The sequence below is a fragment of the Blastomyces gilchristii genome (assembly GCF_000003855.2).
Source record: "Blastomyces gilchristii SLH14081 genomic scaffold supercont1.8, whole genome shotgun sequence".
Lineage (NCBI taxonomy): Eukaryota > Fungi > Ascomycota > Eurotiomycetes > Onygenales > Ajellomycetaceae > Blastomyces > Blastomyces gilchristii.
Genome location: NW_003101675.1, coordinates 2,048,125 through 2,066,210, shown reverse-complemented (window position 1 = coordinate 2,066,210; position 18,086 = coordinate 2,048,125). Strand labels below are relative to the sequence as shown.

At 45.7% G+C, this 18,086-nt stretch overlaps 5 protein-coding genes across 6 annotated transcripts; 2 read left to right on the top strand and 3 right to left on the bottom strand.

The window, feature by feature from the left end:
• Positions 1-3,649: 3,649 nt before the first annotated feature.
• On the bottom strand, positions 3,650-4,033 carry BDBG_04992 (uncharacterized protein; the record flags this gene model as incomplete). The annotated part of the gene is made up of 1 exon (XM_031721930.1): positions 3,650-4,033. The coding sequence occupies one exon, from the start codon at positions 4,031-4,033 to the stop codon at positions 3,650-3,652; it is 384 nt and encodes a 127-aa protein (XP_031578451.1).
• Positions 4,034-4,582: 549 nt separating this feature from the next.
• BDBG_04991 lies at positions 4,583-5,870 on the top strand. 2 transcript variants are annotated; one of them, XM_031721929.1, is made up of 2 exons: positions 4,583-4,966; positions 5,025-5,870. In XM_031721929.1, exon 2 carries the CDS (start codon positions 5,386-5,388, stop codon positions 5,680-5,682), a length of 297 nt encoding a protein of 98 aa, XP_031578450.1. In that variant the 5' UTR covers positions 4,583-4,966; positions 5,025-5,385; the 3' UTR covers positions 5,683-5,870. The 2 variants fall into 2 exon arrangements, with proteins under 2 accessions (XP_031578450.1, XP_002625127.1); XM_002625081.2 differs by having other exon boundaries at positions 4,797-5,678; positions 5,748-5,771.
• Positions 5,871-6,101: 231 nt separating this feature from the next.
• On the top strand, positions 6,102-11,845 carry BDBG_04989 (uncharacterized protein). The gene is made up of 4 exons (XM_031721927.1): positions 6,102-7,242; positions 7,329-8,518; positions 8,605-8,626; positions 8,705-11,845. The coding sequence occupies exons 2-4, from the start codon at positions 8,089-8,091 to the stop codon at positions 9,828-9,830; spliced, it is 1,578 nt and encodes a 525-aa protein (XP_031578448.1). The 5' UTR covers positions 6,102-7,242; positions 7,329-8,088; the 3' UTR covers positions 9,831-11,845.
• Positions 6,420-7,816, bottom strand: BDBG_04990 (uncharacterized protein; the record flags this gene model as incomplete). Its single annotated transcript, XM_031721928.1, has 3 exons — positions 6,420-6,952; positions 7,132-7,368; positions 7,597-7,816. 3 exons carry the CDS (start codon positions 7,814-7,816, stop codon positions 6,681-6,683), a joined length of 729 nt encoding a protein of 242 aa, XP_031578449.1. The 3' UTR covers positions 6,420-6,680.
• A 1,944-nt stretch (positions 11,846-13,789) lies between the features above and the next one.
• BDBG_17110 (uncharacterized protein) lies at positions 13,790-17,970 on the bottom strand (the record flags this gene model as incomplete). Its single annotated transcript, XM_002625077.2, has 3 exons — positions 13,790-14,705; positions 16,354-17,173; positions 17,247-17,970. The coding sequence occupies 3 exons, from the start codon at positions 17,968-17,970 to the stop codon at positions 13,790-13,792; spliced, it is 2,460 nt and encodes an 819-aa protein (XP_002625123.2).
• Positions 17,971-18,086: the final 116 nt, after the last annotated feature.

Sequence of the window (18,086 nt, the reverse complement as noted above, 5' to 3'; positions counted from 1 at the left end):
CGTTGCTATGAACCACAAGGCTACTACTAACTTACTATCCGGATATTCTCACTTTTATTATTCTTTGAAAAAGGGAAGTAGGGGAGCGTAGAAGGGAGAAAAAGATGAAAAGGAAAAAGGCGATGTCAGCCAGCCAACCAGTTCTATAAGATTATATATATATACCCGGTGTCCAGTCTTCCCCTCTTGTTTCCTGTTCTTCATTTCTTTCCAATAGCCGAGAACCACTCTCTATCGGGTATTGATGCGAAGGCCTCATTCTCATTTCTCATTCTCATTTCTCATTCTCATTTCTCATTCTCATTTCTCATTCTCTATCTCTCTCCGTCTCTCCGCTGTCTCTTGCGCCGGCGTCGTGAGTGACCCGTTCAGATTCATTCATCGACAGCTGAAAGGCGTTCGTAAAAAGGTAAACATGGATCGAACCAAACTAAACGTCTAAAGAATATACCGAAAGTTGGGGTATCTGAGTTACCGTGCATATCCATTCCCCGTCCACCTATATTAGCTATCCTCTGCTTGTCCATTTGATGGTTCATTTTTCGCCATCCCAATTCCTATGTGTTTTCGAAAGGAGAGCACGGCCGTGAAATCAGGGTTGTCGGCCGACTCTTCGAGTATCGTTGAGTAAACAAAACGGGGCGTGTCTATTCATATCAAGAGGAGAGCTCTGTAAACGAGATAGGAGTACCTCGGGAGGTGACTCTTCTCAATTGTTGAGAGGTTTTGTCACTTTTTCTTCAACTTGGTCTGAATGCTTTTGGGCTGTTTGAGAGCCTCCTAGCTTCCTATCACCGAAAGCAAACGCCTACTTTCATTTTAATTCGTTTTCTATCATTAACAAAGTTAGGGTGTTGAACTTGTAAAGAAGGAGACATCTCGTTCTGGACCAGGTGGGGATACCATTCTCCATCCCAATCGAGCCGGTTTCTTTTCCTAGGATTCTTGAAAACAGGGAAATCCATGAGCATGAGCATGGGCTTAAGCAGGACCCTGTCCCGGTTTATTTTAGAGCCAATTTGTCAGAACGACAACAGGGTGAAGCGGTAAAGAGATCTATTTCCTGGACATCAAGATCTATGTACCCAAGTTCACCGAAATTAGAAATCGAAACCAGAGTTCTTCAGTGTCAGACCCACCCCCTTGGGAGCAACTTCTATCATGTCAATTGAGGGGGGTTTCATCTCGTCCATTTGCAGGCGTTTAAGGCTTGCTGGTAACGATTCCGGAATATTATACCATACCAACGTAGTAGATACGGCTCTGTGCTGCAAGATGCGCAACGCCATTGACATCATGAGAAATATAGATAGGTATGTTTGGTATGATGATTGTTGATAGGAGCAGTTGCATCTCTTTGCCATATAGCCTCCCTCATAGAAGGATTCACGGAGTAGCTCCTAGGGGAATATATCGATAAATGGCTTTTCTCTCCAAGCTGTGGGTATCCATTTGCATATCAGACTGGGAACCACTCCCCTATCGTGGCACATTTTTTGGAACTCTTGGTTGGCCATGTAGTTGCAACGCTTGAATAAAAAAAGACCCCAATGTCTTTGCTTGGCAGAGATTCAAGCGTTATGTATGTACTGGAGTGTAGGCCTGACGAAGAAACGGTTAATCGATGAACTAGCCGATAAAATAAAAGGCCTGGGGAAGATATGGGGAAGGATATCTCTCTTCCATATGCATGACCCTGAGCCATGCGCTGTCCCAGCTATTGCGAACCCATTTAGAGGTACTTCCAGGGACACTTCTCTCACCGAGTCTCCCAGCAGCAACGCTTTCTGATTCAGATGTTCCTGAGCTTGTAACTCGCACGAGAAAAGGCCCCAGGGCTTATCTAGGTAATGTAGGACAAAAAAGTTCAAAACTCGAGAGTTTTTAAACCACTGGAAGGCATCAGATCAGATCAGCACCACTGAAGCCAAAGTTTGGAAAAGAACTTATACTCTCTTAGGCGAGGGACCCGAACGCAAAATATCGGGAGTTACGAATGCATGCAAACAACGAAATTAGCTGGATATCAATTGAAATGAAAGGATGAGAGTAGGCAACGGGAATTGGAATTGGAGTCTTCTTCCACTTTCCGAACAGGTTCTGTCCTTCTTGTTCAATTAACATTTTTCACCTCTGTGAAATGGCAATATTGTTCCCACTTCAAGCATCCGGCCAATTTTTCCGTTCTATTGGTTCTTTTTGAATTCAGATTTCGCAGATGACTTCATACTGCATGAAAAGGAAAAACTTTAGGAAACAGCCGGCCTTAGCCTACATTGGAATTGTTAGCTTTAGACCCTTGTCATTTTTATTTCCCGCTTCCTTTCAGATCAATTCAGCTTGGGACAGCCGACGAAGGGAGGTTTGAAAGTTACCTTAACGGACTTGTTTAGTTCTGATCCAACTCTCTAGCTTCGCTCAGCCAGCCAGCCATCAACGCAACGACAAAGGACATAAAAAGAAAAGAAAAAGAAAATAAAGTTCGCACGAAGCGGAAGAGAACCAGCTTCAAACTTTTCCCTTTCGCTTCCGGAAAAATAGTGCGAAACTTGCCCGGGCGATCTCTTACATAAGAACCTCACAAAAAAGGGAGGGCCGGCTGGAAGACTGGATCAGCAAGGATTGAAACGAGCCGCGATGGATTTTGGTCCATAACGTAACCGTGGGGGAAGTTCAAACGAGATATTATTCTCTTTTTAGCGAACGACTTGCGGCGGTCGTAGTCCATTCCTTTAACCATAAATGGAGAAACAGTGGGAGTTAAAAGAAGCTCCAATGGCAAACGGAAATTCCTGTCCTGCTTGCGAAGCAAGATGTTGGATTTAAACGAGGTGTTCGGGTGGGATGGAGCTAAGGCCTAGCAACATCTTGCCCTGGCATTGCAGCAAGGGGACTGTTTTTGTAAGTTTCCGTCTTGGCATTAATAATGGATAGGCCTAAGGTCGTTGAAAACCCGCGTCCTCCTTTACATCGGCGTTTTTGGGGACGGACCGGGGAGTAGAAGAATCCTTGAGTTTTGAGTCCAGACCTGGCAAGGATAGATTAGATGGCTGAATTTGAGAGGGACAAGGTACAGATTATTAGAGCCGGATGCATTTTACAAGATGCAGGGGTTTTGATGCTTTTTCGCAGCTATGCGTGGGTTTGATGAGAATTGAACAAAGAAATAACCCAGAAGATTAGAATCAAACAATGGAAATGAAATACACAATCGTCCATAAAAATTGGGTTGAGTTGTCTCTCCAAGTGTTTCTTGAGCCTTTCTTGTGGTTGGTTCCCGGTTTATCTTTGTGTTGCAGATGGAGTTCAATTACCCACAAAGATCTTGCCTGAAAAGTCGGCGTAGGCAGCTGATCTTTGATTCTGGTGAAACTGTCTATCGTGCACCTTCAAACATCTAAGCTGGGGACTCAGGAGGGCAGTCTGCTGGCGATAAGAATTGTCGCATCTGTTCAGGATATCCAGGATTCGCTTCTGCAAATGTCATTAAATTAGGCCTCGCAGTCTCTTCCGTAAAGCTGATAATCGGTCGCTGTTCACAACATCATGTTCAGATATGTGCTAAAAATGTTCTATTGGTCCACGAAAATGATCTGTTGAAGATTCTGAGCATGTGAAATTCTGAGAGCTAAACTGACGATGAGCGGGCTCAACTCTGGATGAATGCCAAAGGTGACATTATTATTGGTGTTTCCTTGGGCAGAGCCTTCTTTTTCCCTTTCAGAATATTGTGCAGCCGTGAATGCCACTCCTTTAATCCGTACGATTTGTAGAATTTATTTGGCCTGTAGGAGACTTGCACAAATAATATCTTCCCTAAAGGACTTAATGTACAGGGACCTGGAAGCTCAAAAGCGGCATCCTTGGTCTGGCTTGCCGTGCCATCGGCTGGAGGAGATTTCAAAAACGTGCCCATACTCGTCCATGAAGGGGTAGTTTGAGCCAGGATGGTCTTTGCGCAGTTCTTGAGCCAAGGACCCCTTGGCGCTCCTGGGGTGACAGTGCTGATCCGAAGCATGACTGCCGGCGTCATAATTTGATAGATCATTTTTGCCCAGCTTGAGCTGGGTCTGTTTTTAGTTCTTGTAAGTTAGAAAAATATATGCGGAGCTTGGACGGTCGATCAGGCCTAACTCAACCAAGCTCAACGGAGACAGGGTGAGTCTTGCTTGGCCGCGCTAGGGATCATACTGCAGCCCAGTTAGCGATGATGCTTATGTTCATGAGGTTTGAAGGCAATTCTTTAAAATAAAGGACATTACACACCTGCTCCTGGCGGAGCTGAAAAGGATCCCAAACCACACTACGGAGTACACAGTTGCGTGGGGATCAGAATCATCTTGGTCCCGGAGGCCATAGTTCTTGGCATCGGAATAACATCTTGTTATGGGATTAATATCCTTTTGGGAGTGGCTCTACGGAGTATACAACGCGGAGCTGGAGTAATTATTATTATTATATACGTCGTCAGATTGGGCGGATTGGGGAGGATTTGAACGTGTAAAGTCCACCGAGTTTATACATGAAAATCTTCATCTCCACACACACACACACACACACACACACACACACACACACATATTTTACCCTGCAGCCAAACCCCCACTTGTCTTCGCAATGAAAAATTTCAGCAATGCCAATTTCAGCAAGCTTGTAGGGTTTTGTATTTCATAGATGAAGGTCTAAACTTTTGTTGGTTAAGCGAGTGGATTAGTCAGCCAGAGTGGCTCAACGACGTCAATTGCAATCCCCTCGATATCCCCTTATTTTACGACATGTTATATGTTACTCTGATGCTTTGTGCCATGCGACTCAAATATGCGCAACAGCCAAATGAAAAAAGTATCCGAGTTGAGATCGACAAAAGCGGGAAACCTGGGCCAACGAGCACATGTAAAATACATCATCACCGTCCTCATGGGATGGAGCCAAATCGTATCAGTTGTTGACCAATTGCTCTGACCTAGTTAGTTATCTCATAGGCTCCGCAAAAGATCTTGAAGATATTGATGATGGATCAACAGCCAATGCCACGGTCAAATTTCCGAAATTCCCCAGCGCTTACAGGATGCCAAAATTCATCAAATCAAAAGCAACTTTTTCCTCGTGAAGATTTTTGAAATTCCAAAATGAAGACATTCGTTGGTGTATAGCAAACCTTCATGTGGAGCAACTTTGACAAACTATAAGATCATCAACCTCCTGCTGCAGCAGCAGTGACGGCTGGCCGTCCCCTTGGCTGAAAAGTTTGGTATCCCAGTCAAAGCAGACCGTCCTTGCTTCAACGATCAACTATCACAGAGCCCTTGCCTCCACGCCAAAATCAAACAAATATTAATCAGGTTCGCCGCGGCTCCCCGCAGCCCCAAAAGTCCTGACCTCAGGATGGCGCAAAAGATCCCTGAGGAGGCCCATGACCGTATGCTATCGAAGACATTGGATCCAACGGGACAACTAATGAGGATAGAAAATAGCAACCTAAGCGACACGATGGCTTTTTCCCTCGTTACTGTACGCCGCTCCAGCCAAACTCCGACTGGGCAACAGAGCAAGGGTCAGCGTCAAGAAGTGCACAAATCCAACCGGCCCGGGCCCGTGGCCTCCGCTAGTGCGATTGAAAGAACAGGACGATACATCCGTATCGTATATGTCAACCTGGTAATGTATTGTATTGTTCCGTAAGCATGTCGTTTTACTTCGCCATACCGAATGCTTGCTTTTTCTTCTAAACGGTTGATCGTTACTAGTTCGAAAGAATTGTATGCTTGAGAGTTGCATTGATGGTCCACAAATACTGAAGAGAACACATTCAAAATAACCCGGAATTCCAGCCAATCAGCAAATTTTAAGCAGAACATATTCCTCAGGCGCTTCATGTCCCTTTCGTTTTGGTTTGGGCCTTGCATCTATGGCAGGAGGAACCATAAAAATCAGACGTCAGTCGCTAAAGAAAAATTAGTGGTTTGCTCTGCTCGCCTAAGAAACCTGGGCGCTGATATTCGATTGCCTATGGTTAATTGGGCTTAGCCAGCTTTATCCGATTCTCACGTGATTGCCATTATCAACGAGCGCCAAGAAAGAGATCTGGAGCCGGAGCGGGGTACGATCCTGGTTCGTGTTCCCCAGACTTCCAGAAATGGCAAAATGCCATCCTTTGAATCATGTCAATTTGAGAGCCCTCTCGTCCTCGGGAATTCTTCAGTCTCGTGGACAAGACGGTCAAGTAATAATACTCATACTTTTCATCTCTTCTTTCCCGCTTTACATATGGGCGCGTCCCTTTGGCTGATAGCTGGTCCAAAGATGGGCAGATGATTCCTTTAAGCTCATATGATCTTGCAACACTGAGTGAGGTCCAATGGGTCAAGCAGATCCGGCCGCAGTGATGCAACACTAAGACAATTAGGAGGAGATTCGATGTTAATAAGGCGCCAAAACGCGGACCATTCATGTTGTTTCGAAACTCCACTGAGAGCTGATCCGAAATGATCTTCGAATCTGGTGTTCAGAGCACGAGTCAAACAACGCGGAAAGCCATTCCATGCATCCTACCTTCCACCGTTTGCCGATGTTTCCACACCAAGATCGCTGATGCTCCGCCTAGCTCCCCTCTGCCCTATCATGACATTTACCCACAGCCGAAACCTTCCCCTCAGCAAACTTTCAGGCATTATATTGCGCTAAACAGGCCTTACTCTCTCTAGGCAGTTTGGTCGCCTGCCAGTTATTATTTGATGCTTCGGGATCTCTTCAATCCCCTTCCTCACCCCTCCCCTGACAGTTTTTCCGCGCGTACTGGGTAATTGCTGTCTCTGACGGCCTCGTCTCGTCTGTGGCTGGGCTGGAACTGTATGGGAATACCACGCAGACCATACGTTACCCCTGCGCCCCGTAACAATGTGGGTGGAAACATTTCTGCTGCCCAAGGCCTCTCTATCCTTGGGTTTCACGTCTGATTTATGCGTGGTTTCCAAAGAATGTCGGATTGCGCCGTATCATAACGATCAGTTCTACCACCAGTTTTGTTTTTCCATATCCATTCATAATTTTATTTTTAAAACCTTACTTACAAGATCCACCCTCATTCTAAAGCCGTGGTGGTGAACTTGGGTTGGGGGCGACTATAATTACCGTAAACTTGAGGTCTCCAACCAGATTGCCGGTGCGGCCTGTCCACTCTTTTATATTCACCAATGGGCGAGACTTTCCTCTCCATTTTTACGTATTGTCTGCATGGTGTTGGTAAGAATACTGTATTTCCTTGCCGTCTTTCGTTACTCTCTTCCAGCTGTAAAATGAATGCCCTAATGAGATGAATGCGTTGACAGTTCCCCCTCTCATCAAGGTCCGGGTAGCCCCGCGGATTGGCTGCAATCCGTTACTTTCAGCTGTCTAGCAAAAGTCAATACCAGAGTTACCCAGTCAGATCACCAAAAGCCTTTTTTTCGTACTTCCTGGTGGCCTTTTTTATTGTTTTTTATTCTCGCGCCATTCGTACTCTCCTAACTTTTCTTTTACTTACCAAGGAAGAAAAAAAAAAAAAAAGCCAAAACCAATCAGTCTTAGCTGATCTGCTCCTTGCAAAGAATCCCTCACCTCCAAAGGGTACTTCTGCACCTTGTCCCTTTATGTTGCCTTCTTGTGGTATACTCCGGATTATTATAACAACGGCCGTGCGGCCCCTCCCGGACCTCCTGTCGCTCTCATCAACGAAGCTCGAAAAGGTGCATAACTGGGCTTGTCTGGCTTTGTACCTGGAATCATTTGAATTGACCTTCTCCCTTTTGGCCCTTTTCCTTTCCTTTTTCACTTTCATTTTTAGTTGACCCGGGCTCCTGTATTTCGCGCTGCTATTTTATATCATGCATCGGGTTTTCTCTTCTTATTTATAGTTGGAAGACCCGCTCAACTTGCGCTTTGGCTGCAGCGGACCTACTTTTACTATCCCACCTCAGCTTGGCGGCATATTGCCTCGTCTTCGGCCCACCCTTACAACCTCGACAGGTTACGGACCGCAAAGCTAATAGCTGGGGAAAAAAGGGTATCCTGGTCATCATTAAGTTGGTTTAAGGAGAGAAAGAGCGAGAAATGGATACTGAAGCGCAACCACAAGATCATGATTTCACCGCGCCTCAATGGGTTGATATGGGAGGAGGATATGGTCAGTCTCAGCACCAATCGCCAATAAACGAGTTCAATGGTTTTACCTATGGCTCTTCACCAGTCATGCCAGTAGAACCCTCTTATAGCATGTCCATTCCGCAACCGTATACATCGCAGCAATTACTTCCTCTGTCCACGCCGTCGCAATGGCCGAGCATGTTGACTACACAGTCCACCTTCCCCCCAGTCCCTCTCCCGCCAATGCCGATGCCCTCCATGCCTAGTCTGCATCCTATCCATACAGCACCAATAACCACAGCTCCTACGCCGCGACGGACTCTCACGGATAATGATCGACGTCGGATGTGTGAGTATCACGAAAGGCACCCGCATGTAAAACAAACAGAGATTGGAGGTAAAGAATACTTGCCCCGTGTGCTGAATCAACTCCTGTAGACGCTGTCATGCTGACTTTTTTTTTTCCTTTTTTAATTCGTATAGCCTTGTTTGGGGTGGAACGAAGGTATATATTACAAACCACCTTAAGACTTAGCGCTATTTTACCTTGCCTGTCCACTTTGCTAACCTTAGTTTTTTTCAGCACTGTTTCCAAGGTTCTACGGCAAAAAGAAAAATATCTCTGCCCAGATGATGGAAGTCGTTCACCAATAAAGAAGTCAAAAGGGAAATTTCCGGATATTGAGCGGGCTCTGTCGAACTGGGTCAGGAACCACTTGCGCCAAGGCGGTCAATTAAACGATGAGATGATTAAAGAAAAGGCCATTTTCTTCGCGAGTACTGTTGGTGGCCCTGAAAACCATCAGAAAATATTGAACTCCAATTGGTTGGAAAAGTTCAAGCAGAAGAATTATTTACGGAGTTCTCAGTCGCGGAAGGGCTCAATTGATACAATAAATGAACTGGATAGCCCAGGAAACGGACAAGCCAACGCATCGAGTCAAACCCCTAATGGAATTTCTCCTCTATCACCGAATGGAACAACAACACCTTCGCCTCTGTCTCCAAAACAGAAAAGTTCAATAAAGAAAGAGAGCATCGATGGTGCCCTGCCGGGGTATGGCGCTGAATTCCGGCAGCACTCTCACTCGCAAAGTACAAATTCACTCGACAGAAAACTCTCGCTCTCGGCCAGCGCGGCCAGTTCTGGCCCTATTATCTTCTCTGAGAACCCTTTCATTCCTGAAAGTCAATTACGTGTTGAACAAGACTCGGTCAACAATTCCAGTCGACCAAGAAGCCAGACATTCCCAATTGCCGTGACGGAACCAGGCCCAGTTGCCAACGGATCGTCGGATCATGTGTCACCTAAAAATGTCTTTCAGCCGTCCACGTCTCCAAGTGTTGCCGATGAAGACCACGGAAATACTCGTCCGTCATCAAGTGAATCACCCCTAATGCAGAGGAATCGCAGCAATCCTGAGATCAAAACAAATTCTATGCAACCCCCACCCCCACCGCAATCTACTACTGCCTCTCCAGTATCTCCTAGCTCTCCTACCCATGATGAGGCACGCCGTGCTCTGGAGCTTGTTTTGAACTATTTTAACAGTCAACCGACTGGCCTGGTAGCACAAGACTATGTAACCATCGGAAAATTAATGCAAAAACTCGAGTTAGCGCAGAGCCAAACTGCAGGACTGCATCGCATCGATGAGCATGCTGACGGTCACAGAGTGAGCAAAAAGAGAAGCATTCACACTTTATGACCCGAAGGCGTGGCTAAATATTTTTTTCATTTTTCATCTTTTTTTTTTTTTTTTTTTTCAGTGGTCATTTTATAACGTTACAACGGAAGCTATTGCTAGCTTCTCTGATACTTTATTATGAGTTCAGATTTTCTCGAAAATATGCATCGAATTTTGTTTTAACTTTCATGAGGGGATATCGCTAGAAAGGAAATCAACCCCAAGGAATCCTTTACACGATCGCAGCACGCAATCACCTATATGCGGAACTCGTCCGCGATTTACTTTCCGTCGGCCGCAGCGGCCTGCTCTGTGTTGCTCTCGACACCCGAACCTTCCCTTCGGAAGGTCAGGAAAGAGATACGTTGAAACAAACTTAGGTATCGGGTATCACACCCCTACACCACGCGCCGAGGATACATATCCGCATGACGGCAAAGTCACGATAATTCATTGTGGTACGACAACAGTCCCAATAAATGGGCGGGACTTGTTGTGCAATTCTGGGAAAGGCCCAGTATCCGACCTCAGCTTTGCTTGGCGCTTCTGAACTCAGGCTGGGTCTTAAGCCAAGGTAATGAATGTACTGGAGGGTTAACGAATTTTGAGCAATTCTTGTCTTCGTCGACTGCGCCACCCCCAGTCGCCTACCTGATAACTGCCATATATTATAAAATTTTTATTGGTATTCATCATGCTTTTTTTACTTTTCCTCAGCCAATCCACCATCGGCTTTTGCTTGGTTAACTTTCTACGGTTTTGTCATCTTTTTTCCCTTTTTGCTTTGCATTTTGTTTCATCAACTCGTTATCATTCATCGGAAATCATACTCGTCGGTTTATCGCACAAGAAAGGATCCACACGGAACAAAAAACAGAAACAATCAGCCTTGGAAGATGCAGTTACAACTTCTAGAGCTTGCTGCTCCAACGGAGTTATTATCTTGGCTTGATATTATTTATTTGCCCTTCAATTCACTTATCTCCCCTTATCGCATTTCTCCTGCCTTTCCACCTGTCTGAAGAGGATTGGAATCTCCTTCGTTTTGCTTTCCCTTTTCATATGTGTATGTTTTTTTCCCCCTCTATATTCTTTTCCCTCTGTTTCATCTCCTTTTTTATACTCTCTTCCCTTCTCTTTACTCCGACCTTTTTGTTTGATTTGTTTTTGTTTGTGTCAGGAAATCTAAATATATACCGCTCGCGCGGAAAGGGGCCTGGTGATTGGTTCGAAAATGGCTATATGAAAATTTGGAAGCATGAAACCCCGGGAATCGGGGAAAGGGTTGCTGGCATTTTTGGGCATATGGCTATCTGTTGAAGGTTTTGAGGCTTGTGTTGACATATCTTTCTCAAGAAAGTGTTATTTTTATCTGATCTCTTCATGCTCTCGATTTTATGGCTATTTTAGCTACTGACACTAAGTCACCGTTTCCTTATCGTTTCCATCGTGCTCATATTGCAGAGCATCCGGATGGTGCAACAACCACATTGCCAACGGAGCTTCGAAATGACCATGCTGCTAGCTGGGTTGTTGAGTTTCTTTTCTTATGTTGTTTTCCTAACTCTTCTGGTTCTTTATGCATATATAGTCCCCAAACCTGTTATCCATCCATATTATATTTTACTTTTGAGAAGCTCATGTTTCCGACATCTTGCTGTTCTATGTCCAAACCCCATCCCCACACGCCTAATCCCCTGCTCTTTTGCCTTCACTTTTGTACTACGCAAGCTGACCCGACACAGCCCGATCTGACAAGCAAAGACTTTTCAGTTCAGATCAGATGTATACAGATATATGTAGCTTGCGCAGTTTCGTCAACCCTAAGTACCCCGACGAAAATGCACATGCTTCGACGTCATGTCTTACAGGGAGTTCTCTTAATTTGCATACAGTCAATCATGTGGTCTTTATAACTATTTTTTTTCTCTCATGATGTCTTTTGTATTTTTATTTTTTTTAATTTTTTGTTCCTAAAGGCATATATTCATTTTAACCCAACAAATAAACCGCATAAAAGTGGACTCTACCCTGCACTTGTACACAAGCTGAGTGAATTCAGTATACGGAGTATAGTAGGTCAAGTATTAGCTGTTTGGACATTCCGATGGCAATTGCCATACGTCTTGATGCACTGAGTTCCATTAAATGCCACTTTGCATTACTCTCCCAATTCAAGCTATCCGTTATAAAAAATATCTTCTCCTGAAATTTGGCGGGGGAGGAGGGGAAGGATGAGAAATCGAACTACGGCGGAGGTGAGCAGTCGAATTTCTGGCCGAACACGGTCTTAAAAAAGGGGTTCACAGGGCGGTAATGCAAAAGATAATTTTTAACCCCAGGTGCAAAGAAGAATGTTCGCAAAGGAGATGTACAGGAACAAGCCACATAGGTACTCTTCACGTACTCTACGTTCTGTACGTTGGATGATCTAAAGAAACTTAAAAAGTACTCCCTCCATATATCAACAATTCTTCGCCTCCAGCGGCTCCAGAGACCTGACAAATGATCTATCAGGAAAAGGCGCTTTACCAACTCAACCCTCAACCAGAGCCAAACACCACAAGAGTTAAAAAAAATTTAAAATTTAGCGCCCGCGAACGAGCCAAACGCAAGTGACGTATCTCTTTGCGCTGGGCGTTGTTGATGCTTGGATTTTTGGACAAATCAAATCCGCTACGCTACACTGCAACTATTTTCCTCGCCCATCATAAGATCTTTTATAATTATTTTAGCTAACCACTCCCCGGGCGCAAAAGGAGGGGTCGAAACAAAACGCCTCGGGCCGTTCAAAAACGGCACGAACCTTCGAAGCTGGCGAGTAGGAACTGGTCCATTTCACTATTTTATGCAGCGTCATCGAGTTGACTCTGCGCCGCACGGATGCTTTTTTTTTTTTTTTTCTCCCTTTAAAAGAGAAGGATATCAACCAGTATCGTCGCATATGCAGGGTATCATGGAAGAGAAGCAGTTAATAAGGCTGAGGTGGACAAGTCCACAAAATGAGAAACCGGTACGCAGCGTAGCTCTCAGATGGCTAGTTCAGTTAGGGAAAAAAAAAAAAAAAAAAAAAAAAAAAAAAAAAAAAAAAAAAAAAAAAAAAAAAAAAAAAAAAAGAAATGAAAAGAAAAGAAAAGAAAGAAAAAGAAAAAGAAAGCTCCTAGACTCCTCGTGGTCAAACGGAAAAATTCAGACATTTATTAGTTAAAACACCAATCCAGCTCAGTTTTTATCCAAGAGAATCAAGCAAAAGCAATTAAAGCTGCAGATGGGGTAACATTGTTTGTTTCTACTCTATTCCCTAGATTTTAAAAGGAACGCATTTGTTCAGCGAGAAAGATAGCAGGGACGCATGCAAAAAAGGAATCGCTGATATTTACAAAAGGTAAAGCGGGTCCTGGACCGTCGAGTGAAAAGAAGAATGCCAGCCATTATTGTGCTTCAGCGCTTCAGTAACGAATATAGTGGCGCTTTTTTCACTTTCTTTGCCCTTTTAATCTCCGCTCAACTTAATCGTTTTGATGGATCGGGGGAATGATTAAAGGGGGGATGGGTATTTCTTTTGGGGGGAGAAATAATTAGAGTTACTTGAGGCATGCAAAAGAACTAAGATGGTTTGTAGCTGAACACGACACGGGAAGGAATCGGCAATAGTTTTTCAATGGGCGCGCAGCGCGGCGCAGATAGTACGGCATCCTCTCCCTTGATGAACTATACGAGACGGTAGCGGCGGGGAAGCGAGGAAAGGGTCTTCCGTGAGGTCATACCTGGACCGCGCGAAATACAGTGGCTTAAAAAAGGTGCGTGCGCTGGCCTACTGAGCAAACGGTAACCTGTAGGTGTGCGACTACGTTGGAAAAATTAAGAATAATGAGATGATCTACGGAGGAGGGCGTTTAACAGAAAAATACGAAGGAATAAGCAAAAAAAAAAAAAAAAAAGGGGGAAGGAATAGCATAGACGGAGTAGGTATATACTGGTTAGACGCCTCGTTCAGCCATTAATTCGGCGATGCCATGCTCGGAGATTTCAGGTAGGAGCTTAACGAGGACCGTCTCGACGATGGAGTACATGAGGTGTTTGTTACAATATTTATCTGCAAATATGTCCAAGAAATCATGTTCAATGGCTAAGAGGAGGGCTTCTTGTTCGTTGGTTTCTTCGTTGTCATCCTCATCATCGGCCCCGGCATTTGCTTCATATCCAGATGAAGGCAACACTGTTGTTTGTATAGGGGCGGCACCGGCGCTATTCTTACTCTTTCTATTCGTAACTGTAGATTGAATGTTTGTTATTGTAGGAGAAGAAGTGGGTTGAGATGCAGGAAAATTGGCACCCGACTCGCGCGGATTAGGAGCTGTATACCTCTGGCTGCTCGATGAACTCTGCTGGGCCTCATAACCGGTGACGGCTTTTGGTTCCCTGCTCCCGCTGTGGATAGTTGGACTGGTGATTTTTGGAGATTCTAAATTTAAGGTTTTATTTCCCGGATTCTTCGCATGGAGGGTTGGAATACAGAATACCGTCAATGCCACTCTACGCGGGATTAGCGACAGTATGCTAGCAGCGCATGCTCTTTTGATCATATTTTCTTGAGTCTTCGACAAGGCTTGCGATTCCGACCAGGTTTGGAGAGTTACGGGCAATTGTGCTGAGGGTTGTGAAGGTGTAAGCGAGAAAGTCCATCCCATCCTACCATTATTACCAACCGAGTCACTGTTAATCCCCACTTCAGCCTGAGGCACCATGGAGCCTGTTGAGGAGCTAAGAGTAGAAATGTTGGCATTCTGACTGGGTTTGGTATTGAAGGGAAATAGAGTTGTTCGAATCGCGAGTAGGAGAACGGGAAGTAATGTGGGGGTAAATAGACGCTTCTGGATTGTCTCGTGCAGGAACCTAAGGAGGGGCCAAGCGAACGTTGTAAGCAGGTGAGCAAGAAACGTTTCAAGGATAAGTCCGTACTAGGACATTGAGAAGTCATGGTAAAATCACAAGCCGAATGAAGAAAATTAAAGAACGTTAGTTTGTTGAAAAGAGGGGGATGAACGAGGATCACGACAAGAGCAAAAGTGGGCAAGTTTTGGAGCTCGCCGAACCAGTGAAAGCGAGATTATCAATCATGGTCGATTGGAGAAAAGATGATGAAGCTAAAATCGAATGAGGGGGATGATAAGATTGTAAACATCATCACGAGCGTCTCCTCGAACGGAAACGGCGACATCATAGGCGCTTCGAAACGAGTGAGAGAAACAAGGGAAAAGAATATCCGTTGCTTGCGCCCTAGCCATGATGCGAAAACCCCTGGAGCGGAGAGAGGGAGCCCCCGATATCGCTGATCTCACCTCGATCAGAATATGCTTATTGCCCGAAAAGTTCGAACTGATCGGCCATTGGCTGGTAGAGCGGGGATAAGAGACATCCTGGAGATTGTCGATTTCGTTATGGCCTGGAATTTTGCCTTGCAGATAAAGCAGGAGAAGATCATGTGGGGGATGATCAGAGTAGAGCATCCACAGACTGGATCCCTTCGTGATCCACTCCCCGTGTGTTGAGCTGCCATATTTTTGCGGTTGTTGGTTGGCTGATTCCAGAACGATAAGGAAATGATCGACCAATGGCATGTCTCACGCTAAAAGAAAATGGGCGTCTTTTGCGCGGACGGGAGGGAAGGCCCGGTCCCGATGTAGGCGGCCAAAAGCAACCCAAATAACAGCAGCCAATGGGGCAAAGGCCAAGGCGGTTAGGACGACCGGCTTATTCTGGCCTGTCTGCTGATCCTGTGCTATATGCTTTTATCCGGCATTGGTTGGAGGAAGCAAAATGCTGCAACAGCTACTAGCCGAACTGCGAAGGAAAATACTGCTTTTGCAAGAAAGGAAAGGGCCGAAACGGGTGGAAAAGGGCGCTAGGAAGAAACGAAAGAAAACGGAAATCGAAAGTTGCTGAGTGGCTGAGCAACCATACGGTAAAAACACGTTTTGTAACGGTAAGGTTAAGACGAAAATGACAACAACCAAGGTAAAATACCTCCGTGCATACAAAGACGGGTAACGGGTGAAGATGACAGGGTTTCCTGGGCATGTCGGAAAGCGCAACTTTGGGTGGATAAAGGCCACACAGATGCCAACCTTTTGTCTTGGAGCAGAATGGCGTGCTCATTGGACGAGGGCCAACGACCTTCAGATCAAGTGACCGGAGGACCATGCACGCAATCACCAACGGCCCATCTGTATCCCTTCCAATGCCGCGATTGCATGCTGGGATATTTAGCAGATGCAACTGCAACACCGCATGATCCCTTTTTTTTTTTTTTTTTTTTTTTTTTTGAAAAGAGCCAGGGATCCCAGCACAGGTGACGAACGATTTGAACGATGCCCTACCCGTTGGGACATTATGATACACATGGTGGACAGCATCGAAAAAGAGACGATGACACAATAAAGGGAAGGTCTCATTCATTCCTGAAAAGAATGGAGAAAAAAGCCGATTCGATTCGTGCACTGTGGATGGGAGAACAAAACCAAAAACGATATTTTAGGCTTACCTGTCAACTATCTGTCCCGTATCTCCAAACTTTCCTGGCCCTTCGACCATCGCATGCTGGACGAGAGCAAGGACCCCGCCGAGCCATGGCATTCGTCCAGGCACATCGAGTAATTGCGAAACCATGCCAAACATTCTATATTTGAGAACGGGTCGACGGGGGCTACCATTGCGAGACCAGGGTTGAGATTCACACGTAGGATTGGCGGGAGTTGATGAAAAGGTAGATGGTAGTCTATGTGAAGACACGGGAAGCGACGGTGACGCTACTCGAAAAAGTCCAACCAATACAAATCGAATAGTCATAAATGTCAGATAGCAATATTGCAGTATTCTCCACAGCAGCATTGATAAATTTGATTGGTTTGCACCAGACGAATCGCTGCGGCCAGAGTCCTCTCTGGGGACAAACAATCCAAACCTCTCCAGTCGGCTTTTTTGACCGTGCTCCGCCTCCTCGTCTTTATGGCCGTCTTGTTTTATCACGGTGATGAGCCGTGTGAGAATCTCCCAGATAAATGGACCCTCGCTCGCTTTATCACCGACAAGCTCGCCCAAGATCATATCCGCCAAAATATCACCAACCAATGTCCTCAAGTAAACATTCTCCAAATCCTCGGTTGGGAGAAGCACAGCCAAAACACCCTGGGCAAGTAATTGGCGGTACGCCGTCTCTCGTTTCTGTTGCTCCGCGATCGTCACACCGTCGGAGACCTCAGGGACAGGGGAAAGCGCTGGATGTGGGTTCAAAGTATGGTAGACTGTATGAAGATAGGACGTAGAGCGGTTTAAATGTGGGCTTTGGCGGGCGGTGCGGTACGCTATATTCCGATTCCGTTGTCAGCCCAGCCAGCTTGGAAGCATCGATCTCACACGGCTGCACTCGATTCTCACCAACAATATGTGCTTCAATCAGCGCAGGAATCTCATCCAAGACCAAAGCATCCACATCTACTTGCCGGAGCCTTTGCTCGAGCGCACGAGTGCAGTGGGCGATAATTTGTATAACTTCATCGGTAAACGTGTGGTCTGGGGTAATTTTTGAGTACCAGGCATAAACGAATTCTTTAATTATGATTGCAATAAGAGCATAAAGCTGTAGATCCACTTCGTTCGAACTCGTAAGGGGAGGAAGCAACTCTTCTAGTGGTCGAGGGGTTCCCCGCTCGCGCTGTTCTGACCCATGGCTACCAGACTGAGGGCAGAGAACGCGGCGGATCAGAGCCGCTGTAGCTTTATCGTTGGATCCATTGGTTTGACTGGCTGATGCAATGGACTTGCCCAATTGGCGAGCCTGTGAAGGTGAACGAGAAGCGGAGGGAGATTTAGAGGATGGTACGGCAAGGGTTGGCTGCTTAGCTGAGAAGGGTGTTGGTCCAGACTTGGAGGCAACGGCTTGGGAAGGGCGTACTCGTCCTGTGTTATTGCTCATCTCCCAAAAGTTGTATGCGCTTCGCCAATACCCCAGTATGATTGCATCGACAACACGGATTGGCAGCCGATACCAGGAACAAGAGCCTCCAAAATAATGGGAGATTGGGTTTGATTCGTAATCTGGCAGGTTGAGATGGTCGTTGTCGGACGTCTTCCTCCGCCAGCTGTTCGGTGCTGAAATCATGCGGCTCCGCCAGTTGGGAGCGGGCCGAGAATAAGGCCGGGTTAGCGTCTCAACTAGTACTAATACATACTAGCGTATTTCACATCCCGCATATCTTATCGATAAGAACATATGTA